This window comes from Xiphophorus hellerii, chromosome 20 (genome assembly GCF_003331165.1).
Source record: "Xiphophorus hellerii strain 12219 chromosome 20, Xiphophorus_hellerii-4.1, whole genome shotgun sequence".
NCBI classification, from domain to species: Eukaryota; Metazoa; Chordata; class Actinopteri; order Cyprinodontiformes; family Poeciliidae; genus Xiphophorus; species Xiphophorus hellerii.
In genome coordinates, this window is record NC_045691.1 from 10,662,338 (window position 1) to 10,686,734 (window position 24,397).

Consider the following 24,397-nt stretch of genomic DNA (forward strand, 5'->3'; position numbering starts at 1 on the left):
GGGCTTTTCTTAGCCGGCACCAACTTCTAGTTTTATTTGAGGTTTGATTCAAAAAGAGAGGTAGTGGTTTTAAATTTGAAAGACAATAAAGAAAAATAAAATATATGCTCATTTATGAAGCAAGGGGTGGAGTGGAATATCCCAGTGCAGATAACAAGCAACAGGCAGGCTATTGAAAATATATTTTTTAATTAAAAATTAGGAAAATCAAAAACTTAAGCCCAGGAAATAATTAATTAATTAATAACAGCAGGAACACAAGATGTTGGCAGCAACAGGAGAATCTGGCCAAGACCTGACTACCTGAGATAGGTTTAGGACAGAGAAATGATTAGTAAACAAGGAACATGTGATTAATTAGTAACCAGGGGCATCTGTGAGGAAAGGCAAATCGATGAAGCTGAACTCGGGAATTGAGCTGAACTGAGGGAGTAGAAAAGCAGAAACACAAGAAGTAATTCAAATTCAACTCAAAATGTGACAAAGAATCACAAAAAAAGGAACACCAGGAGAACAAAGACTTCAAGTAAAAATAAATGTTCAAAATAAAACATAAACTTAGGTGTAGAGAGAACTGGAACTGAAGATTGTAGCTCGGTAAAGAGCTTACAAACATATCTAACACCACAGAGCAGAACAAAAACACAAAGAATCCAAAAAACATGAAATTAACTAAATTTGGAAAACAAGAGACAACCTAACAAAAAAACCTTCAAAGTTTATGATGATTTATGCATAAAGGAAAATCCCTGAGCTTTAGCTCATTTTATTAAACTTCAAAACGTTTTGTGAAATTCTGCTGGTACCTGTGAAACCTGTCATGTCTCCTGCTCCTTTACCTCGCTTTTATGCAGCAACTATTCATTAATGACTGTGGAAATGAACTTGTCTCTTTAGGCATTCCATCTTTTTAAGTTTCCAAATTCTAAATTTCCAATTTACAGATTCAAGATTAATCATAATCAATGACTGCATGGCTTAAACCCACTGGTACCTTCTAAAGTTTAAGGTGGTGACAATGTCCCTAGTTTGGCAGATTTTACATAGAGCTTATTAGAAACAAGAAATATATATTCTGAATCTGAAATTTGTCTATGTAAAAAATATTATGTAGTAAGAAAGTGTAGCAATTCTTGAAATTTCAACATGCAGCCAATGCCATGATCACAAAATGGTGTTTATTAAAAGTAGCACTTTGAGCCTCTAGTTTGTGCTTTCAGTCATGGCAATGTGCTGTTTTGTTAACACTCCATAATTTGCTTCTCTTTTTCTCTCACTTTGCAAAGATTAGTGTCACTCTAAGACACATAAAGCCAAGCTTTTAGTTAGAAAAGAAGAGTTTACCAAATTTTAAATGTGCTAGTTGGTACATTATTAAAGTCGGTTGCATCAAAACAGATCCCTGGGGTGATGGCTATTGTCTAGATAATAATAATAATAATAATAATAATAGTAATATTATTATTATTATTATGTCTGGCAATACTTGGCTTTATTTATTTAGAGTTCAAATAGCTTGTGATAACAAATAAAACACTTTTTGTTAAACAATGTTATATCTGCAAAGATCCCATTACAGTTCACTAGTTACTGGTGAATTGTTTGCTGTGTTTTCAATAGTGTGAAAATATATCTTTCCAAACACAAAGTTTAAATCTTCTGTAATCATTTAAAATCTGCAGCCAAATAAATCTTTTCTAAAAGTCAGATTTCTCTGCAGAATTTACATCCATCACAGCTAAAAACTCAGATGCGTATATCAGCTTTTGGTGGCATGAAATGAGATGTCATTGCAAAAACTGCACCATGTCACTGCCACTTAACAGCCAAAAAGAAATAAATGTCCACGCTGAGTATCTCAGTCATCACTATGGACCTTCTCAGCCTGTCACTGTTGACACATACTGCATGCATCATTGATACCCATCCAGCAGCTGGAAATAAATAGGCTGCTGTCAGATCCTCCCTGCTCCGAAACATGTAATATTACAATTATTAATATTATTTTTATACAATGCACAGTTGTCTTCTCAAATTTCTTTCCAGTGGGCTGGTTAAAATATTCCAGTTTTAGCACAGATGCAGTCAACATCAGTCAATTCCCACTAACATCAAACACAATAGCTCTGCAGAATGATGTGAGTCATGTTAGGATAAACAAACAGGACATATTAAACAAGAAAATTAGTTGCTCTTAATACTCCTCCATATTAAATCAGGAAAACACTAATTAGAACAACCTGCGCCTGATCCTGACTGATTCACCCCTGCTCTCAGGCTCTTTTTGTCAGTGTGTGTTTGTGTCTGTCACATTCTTCTCCTGCTGCCGCCTTAATAGGCACTGTCTTAGATATCGTTACAGAATAGCGCTCATGCAATATTAATATCACACCAAAATATGGAAGCTCAAGCCCCCTCTCTGACTCTGACTCCCTACATAATTGACTATGCAAGGCTCCAAATCAGCTTGGAGAAAGAGAAAAAGACATGTAGAGAGACAAAGGAGCATGGAGAGAGAGAGAGATGTAAAAAAAAGAAAAAGTTCTGAAACAATGCTGTCATCTTTGTGTTCCAGCAGATTCTGAACCTTCACCCTTCTGTGCTACAGTCAAGGGAGGAGAACTAAACAACAGGAACAGCTAGAGAAGCAGTTCAAACAATTTGGTTTCCTACAAAGAATTCACAATCAGGTAAAGTAAAACCCTCCCTCCCCCATCAAGCATGTTTAATAATTAGTTTCATCACCTCAGACCCCCATTGCATCATCTGGAGTTTAAACCAACTTTGTGTTCAGACTTTACCATTTAAAACTCTTGTTTCTGTGATTAAGAAAGATTCCAAACACTTGCACATACCATATATGGTGCTATGATACCTTCCTAACTCTGCAGAGTTGAAATACTTTTAAACAGTAGATTGTTTTTATTGTATTCAAATCAATGTGCTCTGTATCTACAGTGCCCAAGAAGTGTGAACATCCCTTGATGTGTCACCAGCTACACAAATTGCAACCACTTTCCACAATGTATTTATTTAATTACTATGACAATTTAAAGCAATGTAGAACAAAATTCCAAACTGTAATGGAAAATATGCAGTATGTGTTTTACTTTTTTTTTTTTTTTTTTGCAAATGAAAACCTAAGAGAAAGAATGCTGAGTGATGCCCTGAACACACCATGGCAGAGGCAGCATCATGCTGTGGGAATGCACTTCTACTGGAAAGTCAAAATGAGATTTTCAAAGTCAATGAGATCCACAAAAGACTTAAGATTCCTGAAGTGGTTTAACTTCCAACAGGACAACGTCCCAGTCATACAGCCAGAGATACAATGGGGGGATTTATAGCCACACACATTTATTTGTTAAAATTACTCAATCAAAGTTCAGGTCTTAATATTTGACGAGGCCTAAAAAAAATCCAAATCTACCCAAATTTCAATTACTTTGCAAAGAAAAATGCGCAAACATTTATGTCATTATTTCAAAAATATTAGTCTGTTGTGCTTGGACTTACAGATTTTTGCATTATAATACCAATATTTCATAGACTAAGAAAAAGTTTAAAGAGCAAAAAATCACTAAATGTAGTAGATGTTTTTTACTTAATAAAACTATTATAACAGGCTTGTTAAACAGTCAAGACTCCGCAGTTGAATTCTTATCAGTCATGCTGCTGGTAACTTGGTAATTGTAGTTTTAAAATTATGCTTTTGAAACTGTAAATACGTCCAAACAATGGATTTTATCTTTTTTATAAGCAAAATAAAGGTTTAGAAGTCACTGAAGCAGGTAGGGCAGACCCAAAGTTGCTCTCCTGGATCCGGCAGTCAGACACCTTTACTCTTCCTCTGGGATCTCATTTAAAGAAATTTAAACAGGAATAGTTTGACAGAAACTTCACTTTTAAAGTCTTGAAACACCTTCATACGTGGTAACTGACCCATAACTAGTAAACATTGTGCACAAAGTATTGCACACTTATTAGTCTGAAATGTTTCTATTCTGATAAAGAATTTAATCCAAAGCCACTCATACAGCAGAACAACTCCCTTTCTGCACGGATCACAGCAGAGCCGTGGAGATCATGGCCTCTGGGCTGAACATTTTAGAAAGTAAACTATAGACACTTAGCGCTGTAATAGATGTTAAAAGAGAGAAAAGCAAAGGTTGCGGGGGCAGAACCGGAGGTTGGGGGGTTTTGGGTTATATGGAGGTGGGCAGTGCACCTTGACAGGAAACACAGAGGTGAAAAGCAGGAGTTAGAGGTTAGTTTGACAGAGAGAGAAGAAGTGGTGTTGGTGGTGAGGGGGGTAAGTGGGGAGTTAGCTACTGCGGAAGTGCCAAGCCCACTTTTAACTGAACTGAATGTAGTGACTGGTGGAGATGAAGTGAAGGGAGGGGGCACAGAGATAGAAATCAGGGAAAATAAAAGGGGTGTGCAGGGGGGGAGAAGGAAGAAAAGGAAGGGTGAGGAGGGTGGTGTGGGGTGAAGGGGGGCAGGGACCTACTGCACCTTGACACTTGCTCTTACCGCAGCACCTGATAAGTGCAATGGAAAAACGTCTGGTTTCCTCCTGCATGTTAAGTGGTTTATATTCTCCTCCTCTCCATACAGCCCTGTAGCTACAGTGTGCTACTGTACAGACTCTTACACACAGGTAATAACAGACAAAAGGAAATGACAGATAACCAAAGGGGGGTGTGAGGAAGAAAATAGCACACATTGTCTCCTTTTGCAAATCTGCACAAAAGATGTAATCTTTAAGTTCTGAACTGTAAAGCAGACAATTTAGACGCGTTTGTTGCCTTGCACAAATGTTTTTTGTTTTTTCTTAACCAATAAGTTGATTTCACAAACAGCTCCTACATTCAGTTTTAGATGCAGTATAATTTGCACAAGAGAGTATCAGACCAGGGTAGATTTATATCTTCACTGCCTCACGCATGCCCTGACAAGGAGCTCATTCCCATGATTTGTAAGTAGGTCTCTTCACTGAAAAGCATTAACAATATTCACTTTAGATAACATATGATTCCAGCCCCTGTGAGAGGGTGGCTTTCTTAGAAATGCTTTGTTAGCAATCTCTCTCTCTCTCTCTCTTGATAAATGATTTAGGACATGTGGCCAGAGACATCAATATAATCTTGGTTGTAATTAAAGGTGCACACCAACAATATTATATTGCTTTATTTTAACTTTGCCTGTCTTCTCCCTCTCTCTCTCTCTCTCTCTCTCTTTCTCTCTCTCTCTCATACTCCCTCCCCCCTTGACTCACCCACTCTTCCTCTTGCTGAGCCCTGGAGCACCCAGGAGATAATTCAAAAAGCACTTGCATGGAGTGAAACATGAAAAAACGGAGGAAATTAAATTCTCTCTTTTTGCTCTATTGTTCTTTCATTTTCTCTCCTTTGTTACATAAATGCATAAAAGCAAGGCGAGCTAGATTCTAATTATGATTTTTTACAATGCTAAAAGATTTTTTTTTACATATTTAAAAGAAGTGAAAGAGAGGTTTCACAAACAAAGTAGGCTGACTACTGCAGCACTTTGTCAAAGTCAAAGAGTTGCAAGTGCAGCAACTTCAATAAACTTAATCATTTTTTCTAGTATCCTTGTGAACACTTATGTATTAGAATAACTGAAAATGAGACGTTGATGTTCAAATAGTGCTGTTATAACACAAATACTTTGCAAAACACCAGAAATTATGAAAAAATAACTATGCTTTGTCTACATTCACCTCTCCTTAGAATTTGCGCCACAAACAGGTTTGAGGTAACAGAAATTTATTCAGAAAACTCTTCCATCCTTTTACATTGTGAGTGATGGTAATTAAAAGCAATTCATCATCTACCGAAAAAGGTCTTTTTTGAAATGTTACAACACAAACTGTACGGAAACTATGTTACAAAATATATGAAATTAATTAGACACTAGTTATGAAGTGGTAACATGACACAGAGAAGACCATTCAGGGGGAATGTGAGCATAGTAACAAGGACTATCCTGCTGCAAGATAAGGAATATCCAAGTATCCAAAGCCTTAAGTAGTCATTCCCCTTGGACATTTTTAACCAACCACAAACTTTTTGGGGCTTTATGTGAGAAACCAACTCTAAGTAGTACATAATTGTGTAATTGTTTTTTTATGCAAAAAGAAATATGGCATGTATTCCATTTCCAGCCCTTCTCAGTCAATACTTTGTAAAACCACATCTTGTTTAAATTACAGCTGTCATTTTGGGGTATGTCTCTTCCAGATTCTCCAGACTGATTTTTTTAACCAATTATTTTGTGCAAAAGAAAAGAGAAACAAAACTTAAGAGTAGACAGCAATGTTCAAGTTTTGATTGTGCCATTTTGGGCTTTGTTCTAAACCATTCGAGTTCAGTTGTAGCTCTGGTTTTATGTTTAGGGTAATTATCCTGTAAATCCCTACTCCTGTCACAAAGGTCTTTTTTTAGCCTTCACATTTTTATTACAGGATTTCCATGTATTTTGCTCACTCAATCTTCTCACCAACTCTGATCAACTTACTTGTCTCTAGCAAAGAAAATCCCTGTTTGACAATGCTTGAAAATTGATGCTTCACAGATGCTTTTTGTTCAGTCTGTGTGAGCTTCTTATCCAGAAAAGAAGAATGGCCTAAATTGTATGTCTCTATATATGCCTGGAGGTCAGAGACATGTAAAGACTTGTCGCTATAATTGCAGCAAAAGGTGGTTCTACAAAGTATTGGCTCTGGGTAGTTGAGAATTTTATGTGTATAAAATCTATAATTTTCCTTACAATTCATAAGTATGCACTACTTTGTATTGGTCTCTCGCATCAAATTCCACTATATTTAATTTTGTGCGCGTAACATAGCAAAATATGAAAAGTTTTTGCAAAGTCCTGTTTGGATGTTTTCCACTTTGCTGCAATAATTTGCTCTTTGCTGGCTGGTATTTAAATACTGGTGATTCAGACACTTCCCATCTAAGAGCAATATTTCCAAATTAAAACTTTCAACACTTTTATTCACACTTTTTAAACCCAGCACACCCTTTTAAATTGCTAGGACCATTGTGCTGCATTAGGTGATATTTATGTTAACATGAGACCAATGGGTGGAGAGGGTGCAGAGGTGTGGTGGAGGGGTGGGTTGGGGTGAGAAAGATGAATCATACCCCAGTAGAGGGCAGCCTCTTGCCATCAGGGTTTGGGCGCATGGGCAGGGAACTGTAGAGCCTCACACCTCTGTCTGCAGCAGCGTATCTGTTCTGTAGAAGCAGAAAAAGAACAATTTTAGTAAATTTTCTGAATTTTTAAGCAGAATCTAAAAAATGATTATTAAACTATTTTTATTTACAAAGTCAGTTTTCTTTCTTTTTTTTTTATCAAACTAGGTATGATGAAATCTCACAGCTATTAGTTGTTTATGAAGAGTTTGCTTCTTAGATTTTCACCAAGTCCAAAAGCCTCCACATTGGCTACATGCTAAATCCACTCAGATCATGGCGATCTCCATACATAATAACTGCATACGTTTAGCCCATGCAGTGGCACTAATTTCACTAAGCTGTTGTGTTTTTGGTAGCTGGGCTCCACTATGTTTTCTATATATTTCACAACCCATAATTAGAGTGAAGGGGGTTTTAGTTCTCCTGGCTCCTCCCTGCACTTCCACATGTGGAGTTTCTGCCATAAAACTCAGCCTAAAGAATTGGGGCAAAAGGCCCTCTCTTGTTTTAAAGCAAATGATTTTGAAAAAAAAAAAAAATAGAAAAGGACAAAAAACAATGTTTCCTGCTAGGAAAAGATGTGGTTAGCTCAGCGGGGTTGACAGCGAGGACCACAGCCACAGCGTGAGCACCTCCCAGGATTCACTTCAAATCTCACCTCCTTTATCACGTTTCTTTGTCATTATCTCGCTCCTCACTTCCCTCTCAAATATGAGCACCTCACTGCACCTCCGAGACTCCTTGATATTCTGTTATTCTCACATTATCTTCACTCCTTCTCAACTGCTTTCACCTGATTTGCAGTACATCAGTGTCCTTTTATGTACGTTAATTGACAAAAATTAGATGTTTCTTTTCCTCTCAGGGGACAGTTTTAGCTTCTGTTTGCTGCTTGGTTAAAACAAACACTGAAAAGGTGTTTTCCGCTGCTGATCAAAACAAATTGGGAAATAATGTGCACAAACAAAAAACAGGTAATCAATTTAGAACAATGTTTTCATTTTTATTTTAAGTCATACATGCATCACTTCTGCTCTCCCCTTTTTAAAAGATTCACCTCACTTCACATAACACATCCAGTTTTGGGGCACAAAAACCAAAAGAAACTGAACACATTTGCATATTTCAAATAAATGAAACATGTTCACATATTTTAACAGCTAAGTGAGACAAACAGCTTTGAGCTGGCTGTTTTGACCTTGCCTTTCACTTCTGATCAATCACGTGACACGCTTAAGCACCTCTACTGTGCAAAAGAAAGTATGACAGGATACAGCTTTTAAAGTAAAATGACAAAAAAACCACAGATGTAGATAGTGTCTAAAGTGTCTAATGTAAAACAACTACCACAAAGCCACACAGTAATGTATGTAAAGGGTCTGGTAACACACCATGTATGAAAGAAGTTCATAACACAGCCAGTAAGATTATAATGTATAGTGCATAATTACTATTCTCTGCACATTAGTTAACTGACTTCAGTTTAGAATAAAAAAAAGTTGCATACATTTTTTCTAAGTATCTTTAGATTTGTGAAATAGTTAGGGCCAGGCCTTTTTAAATTTTAATTTAATGTAATTCTAATTATTTATTTGTGAATTTATTCATTATGTTTAATTGAAAATGTTTTTGTAATAGTTCCTTTGTTAAGTGATGACTATAAGTTAGCTGAATTCTGAAAAAATAAAACTTTATTGGCCCACTCCATCATTGCCCTATGTAGGTTATAACACAAAGGGCATGCATTGTGCCCTATTTTTGATTTCCTATGTTCATTATGAAATGAAAAACACATGAGTAAGCAGCAGTGATATGGGTTGCATAATGATGACACAGCATTATTAAATACAACCCTGCAAGGTTCCTACAAGCAATTAAGTAAAGGTAGTAAAGCTGTTTTTTGAACTAATGGCTGTTTTCCCTGAACGTATTATTAGTCTTATGTTGAAACTAAAAAATTCAAAGTATCTGATGCACATTTAAAGCTTTGAACAAGGTATATTGTAGCCGATCTCTTGGCTTCCCTGTTTCTTTTTGGAGCCTTGTTAGTTACCTTGTCAGAAACGACTAAATGAACGCCTCACAGAATAGCCACTTTAACCAACAGAGGCCACAGTGAGTGAATGTTTGATATTTTTCCAGTGTGCCAGCCTAATCTAGCCCTGTGGCATGCTGCATTACAGGGCTAATAACAGCTGTCTGTGGCCTGGAGGAGACACAAGCAGGCCTGGCTGTGCTAACTGGCCCTGACAGACTCATTAGGAGTCCTGGCAACCAGAACAGCAATGGCCAAACTCCCTTACATTTCCTCACTGGCTCACTAGAGTTCACAAGTGCAAGAAGCACTGTTTGGAACACTTGTTCTCTGACGCTTTCTTTTGTCTTTGAGGCCTCACTTCAGTGGCTCTCGCCCCGTGCCACCTCTCTTTCAGTTTTTTGGCTGACTTTTTTCCTGCTTCTGTAATAATTCTGCCAAACCGCGGCTCTAAGTCGTTTGCCATCTTCACTTGACTTCATGCTCCGTCTAACCCCTCTTTCTTTTCTTAGGCTAGCGCACCCCCACTATGGCTCTAACTAAAATAGAGTAGCTCTGAGAGTTCACTTGTTGCTCTAAGTGTAGAAGTAAATTTGTACATGAATAAATAACTGACCTGCTTTTCTGACAAGCATTAGTGATCTGTGACAGGAAGATGCAGCACCACACCAGGAAGGTGCGGGCATCCTCTGAACTTTGTGTTACATACTGTAACTGGGCCTGTATGAGACGATGAGGGACTTCCCCAGGCAGACGGTGAAAGCAAACAATCGTCCTCCGACCCGGCGGAGGCCGAGTCAATCAGACAATAAACACAAGGAGCCAATCAGAGTTGTCTGAACACAGAGGCTGTTAACAATGGAGGGAGGGATACACATTGCTGCCAGACCCCAGCCATGTGACAATATTTTATGGCTTAGCAAGTTTACATGACAGCAATTATTCTGATGCACAGAATTAATTCATCAAAATGAAAGATGAAAGATTTTAATTTTGTATATAAAAAAATTATCTTTCTTTTGTTTATGCAAAAAGATGAAAGATTTCTAATAAATTATTTATCCAAGAGTTTATTTTGCGTGGCCATATTTCAAACATATTGTTTTCATGACTCTATCAATATAAATGAGTAAATAATGGCTTTGTTTGCCTTAGGTTTTTCAGGTATTTATTTATTTTTTTACTTTTACTGTAAAACTGTCTTCATATTAAGTTTCCAAGCAACATATGTTGTTTAGATGTAGACATGTACAGAGAAATCAGCTGATAACTACAATCATTTTATTTTTAGCTCATCAGAAAGTGAACATTTTCTTTTGCCCATCAGTGAACTCAACAAACCAAATAGCTACAGTTGCAGGGACCACTACGCTACTTAGTGTGAAATCTTTACAGTAAAGATGACTCAAAGTTAGAAAAAAGTAATTCTCAGTTAAGTGTTTAAGAATGATGCCAGAGAAAACACAGAAATGTGTGAAACTATTTTAAAGGAAGACATAGTTTGTAGAACACTTCCATGGTTCATTGGTTATTGTTCTTAATAGGAAATAAGAATTGTCACAAATTGGTATAAGCAGTTTTTGTAAATCTTCAGCTTTACAAAAACTGAAGACTGGAAATTGTACACAAAGTTTTGATCAGTCCATCTTCATGTGGGTGTTAGATAACTTAAAAATGTTTTTATTCCATCACCTTTCCACAAAAAATATTTATACAGCCACCCAAAAAGAAAAGCTCTTTTCTCTAACAAACCATAATTACTTTAACAGCAAATTTTCCTTGAATCAACTGCTTGCTAAAAGCACATAGGGTGGTGCCATACATTTTCTCAATAAAAATCAAGATGGGCTCTGCCTTTTTATATGCTGGGCTGTTAGGGCACTGTAAAGCCAAAAGGCGCAGCTGTGGGGTTATAGTTACCTGCTGTAATGCTAGCTGTTGCATGTTATATTATTTACACAGATCTGGTCTTAATGGAACACATGTGCGACTGAGGCCAACATTCTTCCCAGATTAGCTGAAAGGCTGCACTCATCACACGCTGGCAATGAGAGGAATGCAGGTTCCAGACAGAGTTATAGGGAAACACTATGACCACCATATAGCACTCATCGGTGGCATATGATGCTCTCAATGTATCCACACACAGTGAATGCACACCAAATATGTATGTACCGTAGACATTCTAAGAATGGTATTTCTACCTGAACTGTACAATGCCTGCATAATAACATTAAATATTACACACAGAAATAAAAGTTATTTTACTTGTTACTGCCTCTACACATGCTCTTGCTAAGAGATCTGCAGATATTAAGTAATGAGCTCAGCATCACAAACATGCATCAGTCGATATTCTAGCTGTGTGGTCCCACAGTCAATAACAGACTGTGAATCACTTTTTCAGTGGTCTATACAAACTTATAGTTGCTTTAATCAAAGGGGTGCAGATGCATACTGCTACATTGGTTTACATATTGCATTCTGATGAATCACTACTCCTTACATATTTAGTAATAAGTGTGATATAGTTTAATCTGACGAGAAATGATGCATGATATTCTAATATGCTTTGCATCTAGGGGTATTTACATCTGACTGAATAATTATATTCCAGAAAAGATGTATAGACATCAGGATTCAGAAGGTTGTATTTACACCTAAATCCTAGTAGAACGTCCTTTGATACTTTTTAGGCTTCTGTGTTTTATGTAACCAACTCTTCTTTACAGAGTGTTAGGGGGGATTTACACACACTGTTTGATGTTAATTTTCCTACACTATCTCTGCTAATCTCTGTGGATTAGAGCCTCTAGAATGTGAAGTGCAAAAATGCTGCTTGTTTCAAAGGGATATTTTGAATTATGCCAGAAAAATGAACTATTGAAAAATTATGACTCAAGCTTCTAACACAGAAATATAAAAATGCTCGTATTTTTAAGCAACATGTATAAGATCACAACAACTACTTTTTGGACATATAAAATGTATTAAAAATAATGATGTATGTTGTCTGTCATTCAGATTCAATGAAGTGCTTTACTTCAAAGAACTGCTGCACTGTGGAAAACACATCTCTTTATGCGTGAAAGAGATGTCAACTGTGGCCAAAGCAGCTCAAGCGTAACCAGAACATGAAGCCAGGGGCCACCTGCCTCGGGCCAATACTGACACTTAAACTACTGGTCATACTGCTGGAAATATCCAACAAACATCAGTATTATACATTCTATTTATAGCAAGATCTAGTATTTCAGCAACTTTAATCCACCTGCAGACAAGTCAGTACACATGCACACATTTTTGGTAAGTAATTATATAATAACCATTTCATCTGAAATTGAATTGTATTCATCTTTGCTCTGCTGTTACATAAACCTTTCTCTTGTCTTCTTTTGTTTGCTTGTATTTTCGGATCCTCTGATCCTCCTAACTCCACCCTTCCTCTTGTTGCTGTATCTTGTGTTTACATTTCTCCAATAGTTTCTCTTCCATTAGTCAACACAGATCCCAGGTTACAGGGGGGTACAAAGCTGCAGATTTTCCACACTTCCATCAACCATCAAAACAGTGATATTTTAGTAATAGCAGTTTATCTGATAACAAAAACAGGATGATTTTACCTAAAAGGAAACTGTTGAGTAAACTGAACATAAAGTACTGTATTTTTTTATGATATTCGCTGTCCTTACTTTTTGACTTAGTGTTTTTTCTCAAACTTTCATAACACTGTGTTGCTTTTGGTTCAGGCCAAGAATTTTTCTTATGCTTCTTTCTGACTTGGATTCATGTCTCCAGTCGCACTGCTTGGTGACAGATTCGGTATCTCCTGAACAACAATGCAAAGCTTGACTGCATGTGGTGGAAAGCAGGTGTGATAGAAAATTCAACAGTGCTTTTTAAAATGTACCAAAACATTATGCGGTCCACAGATAGTGGGATATATTTTACATCTCCACAGAGAAATGCTGAATAGAAGCCAGGAATTTATTCATCTTTTTTCTTTTCTTTTTTTAAATTGAAATTAAAGTAATTTGGTTTCATCTACATCAGTAAAGCTGAACGCAAGAGAAAAACTCAAAAGACCTTTCTCTAGAGTCCAGCCTTTGGCAAGGATAATATGAATTAAAATAACTCCTGATGGTAGAAATGTGTTTGCTCTCTGTTCAGTCACCTTCTCTCTTTTGCAGACACACACCTGCCCTTTGCATTAAGTTTGACACAAAACCAGGAAAGATGGAGTGCATTAATAAGGTACAGTCAGTGCCCTTGTTTTGCCCGACACACAGAAGGAGAAGAAACTTTTCATTTTCTTTTATCTCCCTCTATCATTTTAAGCCCCTCATCTTTACAAGCTTGTTTTCTGAAGACCAAACAAATATGGCAGAACAATACAACTTGTACCAACAGCTGACAAGCAGAGGCTCCTCTTGTGTTCTGGCAAGATATAGTCTGTTACAAGCTGAAAGCAGATGGTTGAGGAAAGCTTTAACTAAGAGAAAAAACTGAGGATTTTGTGTTTCTTTTTTTATGTCATTAGCCATACATGGAAAGTCAAGGACACAAAAATAAGATGGACCGCCCCCCACCCCCCAAAATTAATCAGTGTCATTGAGGAGAGTGAAACTAACCGATGTTACCTTTTTGTGCAAGGGGAAATCTATGGGAGTTAGTGTAATGATAATAAAAATAATACTAAATTCTTATAACATAACTGTTATTGATCTGAGAAAAGAAGCTGAATTTATTGCAGGATAACAATGATGATTTGATGGAACTGTTGCAGGCCTTTATCAAAAGGCAGAGGTCAAATAGTCTTGGATTTATCATCAGTGGAGTCATTGTTAAATATCTCAGTTTGTTTGTCATTCTTGCAATTCCTTTGATTGGCTATCCAAGAACTCAACATTTTATTTCATACTGCAAACCTGGCAGAAATAACGATTATAACTCCTAAATCTTTAATGTTTTTCTTGAAATCATGACAAATTTTATTGGTGTGTTTTTTATTTATTATTGGAGTGAAACACCATGATTATGTTTTTGCATTTATTCTTACAGACAACATGCAAATGAGAGAAACCTGGGGAACTAATGCGTTGCTTTAAACAGAATTATCTTTGACATTTTAAGTCCCAGAAATAAAGGGTCTTCCTTAATAAATACAAATTTTTATGAAACAGTTGTTTCTCTGATTGCAAATGTGTCTTATTTTAATAAATATAAACAGCAGGTTCCAGATATAATCAGTATCTTTACAGCAAACAAAGCTAGTTCCCTTTGCAGGCATAACTAAAGATTCAACTACATAGTGAGAAAGATGGAGAAATACAGTCCTAAAAAGCCATTACAGAAAGGGGGTGCAATGGAGGAGAAGGAGGCCAGAAAAGAGGAAAAGATAGAGAGATAAAGAGAAAGAGTTGAGAGTTGATATGCTGACTACAGGCAGTTGATTTGGTTTCAGAGAGCATTGTTACGGTGCTTTGAATTAATGCCTCCCAAAGAGTCCAATTGTGATTCTTGGGTTGTGCTGACAGAATATTTGACAGCCGAGGGTGAGCTGCTGATCTCAGCCGAATCCTCTGTTCTCACTGTGTGCATGTGTGCCTGCTTACACATCCATACACCTGCACATGTCCAGATGCATGTGTATGACAGAAAACCAATCAACAAGAAAATTTAATGGTAATGTAAAAAATGATCAGCTAAGGTTTAACTCACAGAGAGATGCAAATTACCTGAGTATGTAAGGACGGATTTTCGTAGCACGTTCACTAAATCATGATGGAAAAGTTTGACCAGCAGTTTTCCCTGTTTTGTGTGTCTTCCTCTCCCTGTAGGAAACAAGTTACCCCTCTGGGTTGCTGAATAAACAATAAAAAAGAAATAAACAAGCCTGATGCTTTGTTACAGTGTATGGAGGAAAAGAGAAACTCTATCAAAAATAAACCTGCACAATGCAATGGACTGTAAAGGTTTATAACATGTATTATACATGCCTATGGTAATATATAAAATAGTAATTCCCACATTGGCCATTGATGGCACTGTTGTGCCTCTGTATCTACATCCATTTTTTTAATCCCACAGCGTTGTTATTCAAGTGATCGTGCATGGTACTAAAAAGCACTTAGTGAATGTTTTTCCAGTGCTTTCGTACCCCATAACCTGTTACATGCAGACAAATATGATGACAAGTTCTGAGCATATTATTTCCTTTAAAAGGATTTCATAAACAGCCAGATGTAGAAAAATGTAATAGTGTAAATAACTGCCCTTACATTTTGTCATTATTGTAAAAAAAATAATTAGACTTAATTTTGGCACCTGGAAGATTTGGACATGCATTCTTTGAAACTGATGCTAGTCATTGTTTTTTTGAATGTTAGACAATGACATCAGCTATGTAATGCTTGAATAACAGAAGAAATCTTAGCAGTCTTGCAATTGCTTATTAAAATGGCCATGAAATACTGCAACAAAACATAAAGGAATACTGATTGGTTTGCTGATATTTTACTGTCACAGTTTTTACAAAATCTAAAAGAATCAAAAAATTACCAGAACAGGAGGCCACACTCACTAACACTTTATCTGTTTTTGTTCTTTAGCTTTGTGAAACAGCGGCAATAGCCGTTTAAAGTAGTAGTCAATTTATGATCAATACAGTAAGTTGATGTAAAGGTAAGTTTGTGTTGCTGTGCTCATATACTATGAAGTAAGAAAAGTGTCTCATTTGTAAATTGGGTCGACCAGAAAACCTCATTTGATTGTCTGTGGGTTTTGCTGATTTATGATGGTTATTGGCCATAAAAATATTTTGCTACTGGTCTTCATTATTTTTACACTTTTGAAATCTCAGCCACAGAGCTAAATGCCTGCTGGGTGTTATTTATGATTTGAGATCAGATAAGAAATCACCCTGGAAAGTAAATCTTACCCTGAAAGGTCTTAAAGTTTCATACTTGTCTACATCAGCACTGAAAACTACATGATGACACACATCACATGTAATGTGTCCATGATAAATAACTATTTAATTTGTTTTTATAGCCAGATATGTTCCCCTTTTTACTTTTTGTGTTTTCATTGATGTACTGCTAGTTTAGAATTATTGCAGTCAGGATGTAGTATGTGCACTATGCCGTGGCATTTGGTGCATAATGGTGATCTGGGCGATCCCCTTTGTGCAATTCCCCCAAGCCATTTGCACCCAGAATGGCCAACTGCCAGGTCTCTACTCAAACATAAATAACACATTACTGTAGTAAATAATTTGTTTAAGTAAATTAGTTTCTTTAGATGATTAAAAAACATTTAGAAATCAAAGTGATTTATATAACTTTATGTTCCTTTTTGACTTGTACAGAAAGATTAGCTTCAACTGCAGTTTACCTTAAACTTGATCTCGAAACCATCAGTTATGCTGTTCAACTTTGTTGATTTTCCACTGAATGTCTGTATGTTGTCTTTGACTACCCTGGCCACTCAATAACTGCAAATGCTCCGAAGAAAGGAAACAATAGCTCTGAGAACTTATCATTATTTGTATTATTTTATTCAAACTTAGTTTAAATTGGTAATCTATCGAACGGGACACTGCTAAGACTTAACAGGTACTCATGGCATTGCTCATTAGAGGAATCTCAAGTGAAAACATAGGTCCGTCTTGAATACTAATGAAACAAAAACACTTATGGGCCTTTTGTCTGGCTTTGTAATGATGACTTTAAAATACAGGTTAATTATAAATGTACATAATTAGAAAAACAAATTGCATTTGCAGTTAAATCTTAAAAACAAAACATAGAAGGAAAAAAAGAAATACATAAAAAATCTTTGGAAAATTGGTCTTAACATTCCGCTTAACAGCTTTCTTTTAGGCTTGGAACTTAAAGACATAAAGACTGATACAGTTAAAGTGATCAGTCTTTGCTCTGTAAAAGTGCAAGAAAAAACAATATTTAAGACAGAATTAAACACAATCATCAGACTGCTTCAATCAGCGTAGAGAGAAATTAATCAGCGTTATTATAATCATCTTGATGATTTTCAGTAAAATTGTGATTTTTTTTTAAGCATCTTTAATGTATCTAATGTCTGTTTTTCCTGCATTTATAAATACTGTATTTTAGACTGCAATCCTTAAATCACCCCTAGTTTAGATTTAGCTGATTACTAGCGATCAGTGGGCGTTTTGTCTGGAAGATGTCAAGAGGGAACTTGATGCTTCAATCAAACTCAGAACTCGAGACTTTTCACCACAAGGAAAGTCCAAGTATATATCAGGTAACAGAAAATGACCCAAGTTTTGATTTTAGGTGTGTCACACTGATGACAAAGTATGAAAAACCTATTGTGACATCAGTGCCAGGTGACTCATAGTTATAGTTTATATTAAGCTCACCTCTTTTCTCCCCTATGAAATGTTTCTTCTGTTAATTTTAGAACTTTCCTCACCACAATATCTGGTGAAGTGTGATGCTGAAGAAATCATATTAATCTTTAAATATAGGTTCACAGGATCCCATGGAGAAATATAAGACATTTTTATAAGCCTTGCTGTAATCTTGAGAAATATTTTATATTCCTATTGCTGAAAAAAAAGAAACTAAATCCAGACAATACCTGAAATAAACTGGATAAGCAAAAAAGAAAGAAGAGAAGCAGATATGAGACTCAAAACCAGCTCAAGAGTAAAATTGTGATGCAGGTGTTGATTTTGTGGATGAGTACTTCTCATCCAGCTGCTTCTCGCTAGGCCTCTTCTTCTTCTTCGTTTACCTCTGCTTATCCATTCACAGCCCCTCTCCACCTTACTGTCTCTCTTCCTCTGCCTTTACATATTTCTCTCAATCTTGAGAGCTGTGGCTCACCCTAATTAGAAATTCCCCCTCCGACCAACTGAAATTGAATTGCCCATCATTTGCATAATGATAGCTTACTGGGCTGACGGCCGATTTACCATGAGATGAAATGTAGCAATCACTTAAGAGAGTGACCATGGGGGAGTGCGGGTAAAAGGGGCACATGAGGAGAAAAGGAGAAGAGTGAGAAAGTAGGGATGAAATGAGATCGCCAAGAAAGAGAAAGGAAAGGAAAAGCAAAGAGGAAGAATGGTAGAAATTTGACAGGTATTTAGGTTATTGTCTCCCACAGCAGCAATGCTGGAGGGAGTCAGTGTCCTCAATTTGAAAGCAAGGTGACACAACAAGGACACTTACTGTCATGATGTTTGCCTTTAAAATCCAAATTTTTACTCTAAATGATCATATTCCACACAGAAATATAATTGTTAAAGTCTTTCTTTAGCTTTCCCTTTTATCTAATGTTTTAGTTCAGGCTCTCCCTGAAGATTTTACCTGCCAAAGCTGGGATTAAAGTAAAGCATATTTTTAAGTATATATTTAAAAAAATAAAATGTTCACATAGTACAAAGGGATAGTTCAGATTTTCCTCAAGTGGGGTCTCTGCTAGTTATTAGTAGTCAGTGTCACACTTACGTTATAAAGTTCGATTTGGAGAAACAGAGATAAGTTCTTATTACAGAGTTAATCTGAAAGCTAAACAAAGAGCTAATATCATATAATTTTAATTTCATAAACTGGTAGACTATCATCAAATTTGCATTAGATGGTTATTTACTGAGAAGGCTGTGTTGTTTTAGTCTTTGGTCCATTTCTAATAATGCTCCATGTAAAATGCATTATGATTTAACTATTCCATCTTGTTTAAAAAGTAATGCTTGTCTAAAAATGAATCGAGTGCTGCTACATACTCTGACATTTTAGTTTACAGGCATGTTTACAGGCCATGAATGTTTCACGTGAAACACATTCTCCAAATATCTACTGGCTAATAGTTTTGTTCATAAATAATAACTGTTTGATCCAAATGTAAAAAAAAATAATAATAATCTTTACAAGATACTATTTGTTTTAACTATCATAAAAAAGAAAAAAAACTAAACAGAGATGGTTTATTGTCCTTGAGGAACTCAGTGACGTTGAATATGGAAATCAAAGTGTGAACGCAAGTATGAATTGGTGACTGTGACTTGTAACATAGATATTTTGAGTAATGACTAAAAAAGTACTTCATGACTGTCTAATCATTTATAATAAAGCATATGTGTTTTAGGATTGGTCCTGATCTGAAAAAGTTTTTTTTTTGCTGTTTCATTAATTTAGCTGTGCTCTATTCTTAGCTTCTTGAGCAGAGGTTGGTGAACGCTGACTTTCCTCCTACACATCAGGAACTCCCATCCCGCCCTCAGTTTATAAGAAGTGGCCACATTGTCAACTGTGTACTTGACAATGAATGCCACATCTGATGAACCACTGCGTCCCCAGGTACAAATTACTGTAATCAATGATATGATAATCATCTTGTTCGCTTCCCTCCTTCAGGCCATCAATCTCACGTTCCACTACATGCCTGAAAATTTGATTTGTAAAAAATCCTGATAAATGTTGTGTCAGTGATGTCATGTAACTGTGTTCAAATTCAATAAAGCAGCATGATCAGTGTGCTAAAGTGACAGTGAGGAAGCACAGGCTTAGCTCTCAATACTTTAACTTTTTACTGAGGGCCCTGTTTATAGAATTTGCTTATTCATTTGAATAAGTGGGCCATATTTTTCTGTAAGAATCAGAGCGATCATGTTGGAAGCTCTGCCTCCAGTCTGATAAGGCCACTGTTTATTGTCTAACTTCCACTCTCTAACCTGAAGAACCTCACACTCACAGACACGGTACTTTCCACTACTTTGCCATTACTTCAGCATGTGCATAAGTTTGTGAGGGTGCGGGGGGGGGTGTCTCATGCATAAATGTGTGTCTGCGTGACAAAGCCCTCGTGCATGCTGTGGTCCCTGCATTTCATCACGAGTCCTGACCTAATTAAAATGTCCTGTCAATGCTAAATACCTGACAAGTCATCGCAAAACTTGCACAAACACAGACACACACCGAGCGGCGCTCGCATCACTCATTGCCTCAATTATTTATTCAATTCTTCAATCTCCTCTTCCTCTGTCCATCTCTGCATAAGTGTTCTGTGATCACATGTCGCATGTCGAAGTCAGTTGCCCAGACAGGACGGAGTTAAGTCCCTTATCTCTCCTCCCCAGAAGAAATTCCTACTAGAGGCCTCGCTCTGCTGGTTTCCTGCCTTCTTGCCCAATGCCCTATTTTTACTCATTGGGGCTCTAGAATACCAGGGGCAGCTTTTTCCTTGTCACTAACATATTTCCTGCCATTCTCAGCCTGACATTTCGCCCCTCTGCACGCTTCACTCAGATCGTTCCCCCCTCTTTATGGGTCATAACCTTTCAGTCGGGGACCGTTCATATTCAAATGTACCTGCCGACACCGGAGCTGCTGAGAGCGCTGAGATCACTGGGGTTGGACTTTTTTTTTAAAGAAAAAATCCTGTTCACTGGTTTTTAACATCAGCTTTCAGAAGGTGTTAATTTCAGATCTCTATGCGAGCTGCCAGAGACAATCAGTTCCACTCTTTTTGTTGCTGTCAGGCCAACTAAAGCATGTGATGATTCATGCAGAAGACGAATATTACGTAGCTCTTTTTCTTTGCTTTGGATTATTTTTAATTTTAAAGGTTCTGATTCTACAGAACATTGCCTTTAATAGTTTTCGCATCCCCTGAACTTCAAAGTATTAGTTTTTTAAGTGTTTTTATGTCTATTAATCCTAAAAACTGGTTTCATCCCCATTTACTCCCATAACCCTAAGCACAAAGAGTGCAACAAGTTGTCTTCAGAAATTACCTAAACAAAGAAAAATTAACCTGAGTAATTTATTCCAGTGATAAAAACATGTGTTCTGTGAAAGCCTTGGATGTTTGCTAGAGAACATTTGTGAAGAAAAGTAAGAAGAAAGCATGTTGCAATTTATCACAACCCCTTTAGAGCAAACAGCAAACAAACTTTGAAGAAGTTCTTCTGATCAGATGAAGCCAAAACTTAACTTTTTCACCATACATTTTTATAAGCCTGAAAATAACATCTATGTTAGCAAAAATGGTGACAGCTGATCTTCTTTGCTTCCCAATGTAACATCATTCAAATACACTACAGTCTGTGGTTGTAAGGTGACAAAATGTGAAACTTTCCAAAAGGTATGAATACCTTAACAAGGTACTCTAACATCTGGCATCACCACAATCCTTACAGGCTGATTCAGATTGTGAAAGCTATAAAATCAAGTCAAATAAACTGTAAGCAACTTAAGAAACTAAATAAGCTCACATGATCCATTTAAGTTATTTCAGAATGTGAAGTCAGAGAATTTAGATAAGAAGAGCAAATGTAAGCTCAGAGAATGCAAAGGAAGACATAATATCGGTGACAGGCTCTTACAGGAGCTTTCATCCTATTCATACTCCAACATGGTCAAAGACAGATGGATCAATGCTTGGTAAAAACCACAAATGGCACATAAAGTGAACACACTTAGCTACAGAGTTTCTTTCTCATCAAGGTCTGAATTCGCCTTTGAATGGAGTTCAGCTCTCAATAGAAAACATTCAGGCTGCTACAGAGGAGAAAAAAAGGTACATTGTCTAATTTCCAAGGCTGCTTCTCAACAAAAAAGTGATATTGACTTTCAAGATGAAAACACATTGAATTCTCATTCATATGTACAGTAATAAATGTGCTGATTTTCATTCTGCTGAGTGTGATATCATGAATATGAGACGATGGACACCTGTGCTTGCTTCACACTTCATAGTGTACTGCTTTAGTTTTTTTTTTGTCCTATTACTGAGTACGTTTGTGAATATCAATATTATTTTCCTGTAGGGGGTAAATTGCATTGAATAGTTGCCAGGCTGCAGGAAGAGAGAGACTGCTCAGTTGACTAAAAGAGCTATTCTCCATTTTATCTCTCAATCAGTGTACTTGTGTGAGTGTGTGCCTGAACGCTGTCCTGCGGCCGTGTGTGTCCCTGTACGAGCAAACGTGGGCTTCATTTTGACGAGAAGCAGATCGAGTTGGAGCTTGCTGCGTGACCAAAGCCATGAAGAAGAGAAAAAAAAGTTCACAATATGCAGACTGATGCAGCCAGACTTCAGCAGGATGCAAGAACTGTAATCAAACCATAAATCATAAATCACTGGGGTTACAACCCACTTCTCCCTTTGGTTGGCTTGTCTTATTGCTTACCATCCCTGATAGCCTTAGTGATACATCAACACAGATTTCTATAGACACAAGGTTCTCAAACAGTGGCAAAACTATAATTGTTGATACTCGGATTGCTTTGACCCGCAGTTAGAAGAAATTTGATGTTAAAATGTATACATGGTAAATAAAAAAATATATATTGAACTGTGATATAGGACCAACAAGCCTCTGTCATAAACAAGCCAAATGATTAGCTTAAGCAAAACAGGAGTTTGACTTTAAACAGGAACTACTTAAAAATTATTGGAGAGTATTTTAAGACTCCAACTTTAAATTGAAGCAGATAACAGGGTAAAAAAAGTGTTAGCGACTGTTTAAATTAAAAACACAGATCAGGAAATAACATCATACTCAACTTAAAGATGTTCTTGTAGCTGGTAAGAAAACCAGTGGGATATGCTAAAAGCCATATACAATAACTCAGTTAGCAAAATAAGCTAACAATAGTGCATTTCTTTGCATTTTATTTAATCAAATTCACAAAAAGCAAAGAGTCAAACCTAAAAAACGTTAGACGCACTTGGATTAGAATATCTCACACCAATTACAGATTAAAACACATTATAATTCATGAAACATTTAATCACTTTTGATTTGTTTTATTTTGGGGATGACAATATTATGTATTGTCTCATTTTATGATCTGAATGTGTCACCAATTTACCTACTCGTAATAGATAAATATTCATATTGAGGCATTTTATATTCAGGAGTTCATTAGATTTTATTTATTTATTTTCGTTGTAATTTTCAGATCAATGTTTTTACTGGAGCCAAACAAGAAATCTAAAAGAACAGAGCAATGTCTATTTGCTTTTGTCCAGTACTCACAATGACAGGCAGTCCATATTTGCCAGGACTAGGACTTTCATAGTGAGCCACCTGGTGTGCTATAATATCGAGAGAACAGTGGTGTCATTGTGAAGTAGCTGTGTGATATCAAGTAGAGTGACCCATTTAGAGCCCTGCTACAGAGCTGACATGCAACTGTTATGCCCAGGACATCTGGAAGACCAGTGAAGCTCAGCCTACTGAAATCCAGAGAGAGGGGGGAAAAAAGCACCTGACATGGTCATGGATGTTTCGCACACTCACCTATAAGTCCTATTTAGAGGAAAGGGCTGTAAAGTGGCACTGATACTGCTGAGGATCTGTTACAGTGCACGGTGAGTAATTTGGAAATGATCCAAGCGTTATCTAAAGCTCTTCTGGTCATCTTGAGCAGAATTTAAAGGACAGGAATCAGCTCAGCAACAAAATGTGTAGCAAGAGATTTTTATTGAGATTAAATTGTTTCATCTCATTGTTTAAAGTGCAATTTCTTTCTAAGTAGCTGCTAAAAACAACCATGCCTTGCAATGTTCAAAAGGAGAGTCTGCATGTTTTGCAAAATAACTGAAGTAGGAGAAACCAACCGCTTGAGGTAAAAGAAGAAAAAACAAAATAAAAGAAGAAATGCTGTTTATTGTGCACAATGGTGTCAAAAGCGACTTAGAGATGTGTCCAATGTAGCTGCAGGTTTGCACACTGTATAAGGAATACATGAATGCATAATCAGAGGCCAAAATGAGCCAAGCAAAGCACACTGAGCAAATCCCTCAAGGGAGAGGAAATTATTTAGAGTAGACGAGGACACAACTCATAATAATATTTGGAACGAAAACTTTTTTCCCTTTTTTATAATATAAAATCCTTGCTTTGACTGCAAAATCATAACAACTCTACACCAAGAAAGCATGCTTTAAAGAGATAATGGGGATTTTAAACTCAAAGCCTTGCTTTCATATCATGGCCTGAAGTAATTTAACAGCAAATCTGCCTTCCTGTTCTGTTTAGGACATTTCAAGCTCGCACGTGAGCATGCACCAAGACAAAATCTGTGAATGTGTGACCTGAAATCAGATATGAACAAAACGATGGCTAAATTTA

General features: G+C 36.7%; 1 protein-coding gene across 1 annotated transcript in view; it reads right to left on the reverse strand.

Annotated features, from left to right (window-relative positions):
- The window catches only part of LOC116710900 (TOX high mobility group box family member 2-like), a 106,358-nt gene that overhangs the window by 62,659 nt on the left and 19,302 nt on the right, over positions 1 to 24,397 (reverse strand). The window contains 1 exon segment of the mRNA XM_032550194.1: positions 7,173 to 7,265. Coding sequence (XP_032406085.1) covers positions 7,173 to 7,265 — 93 coding nt within the window.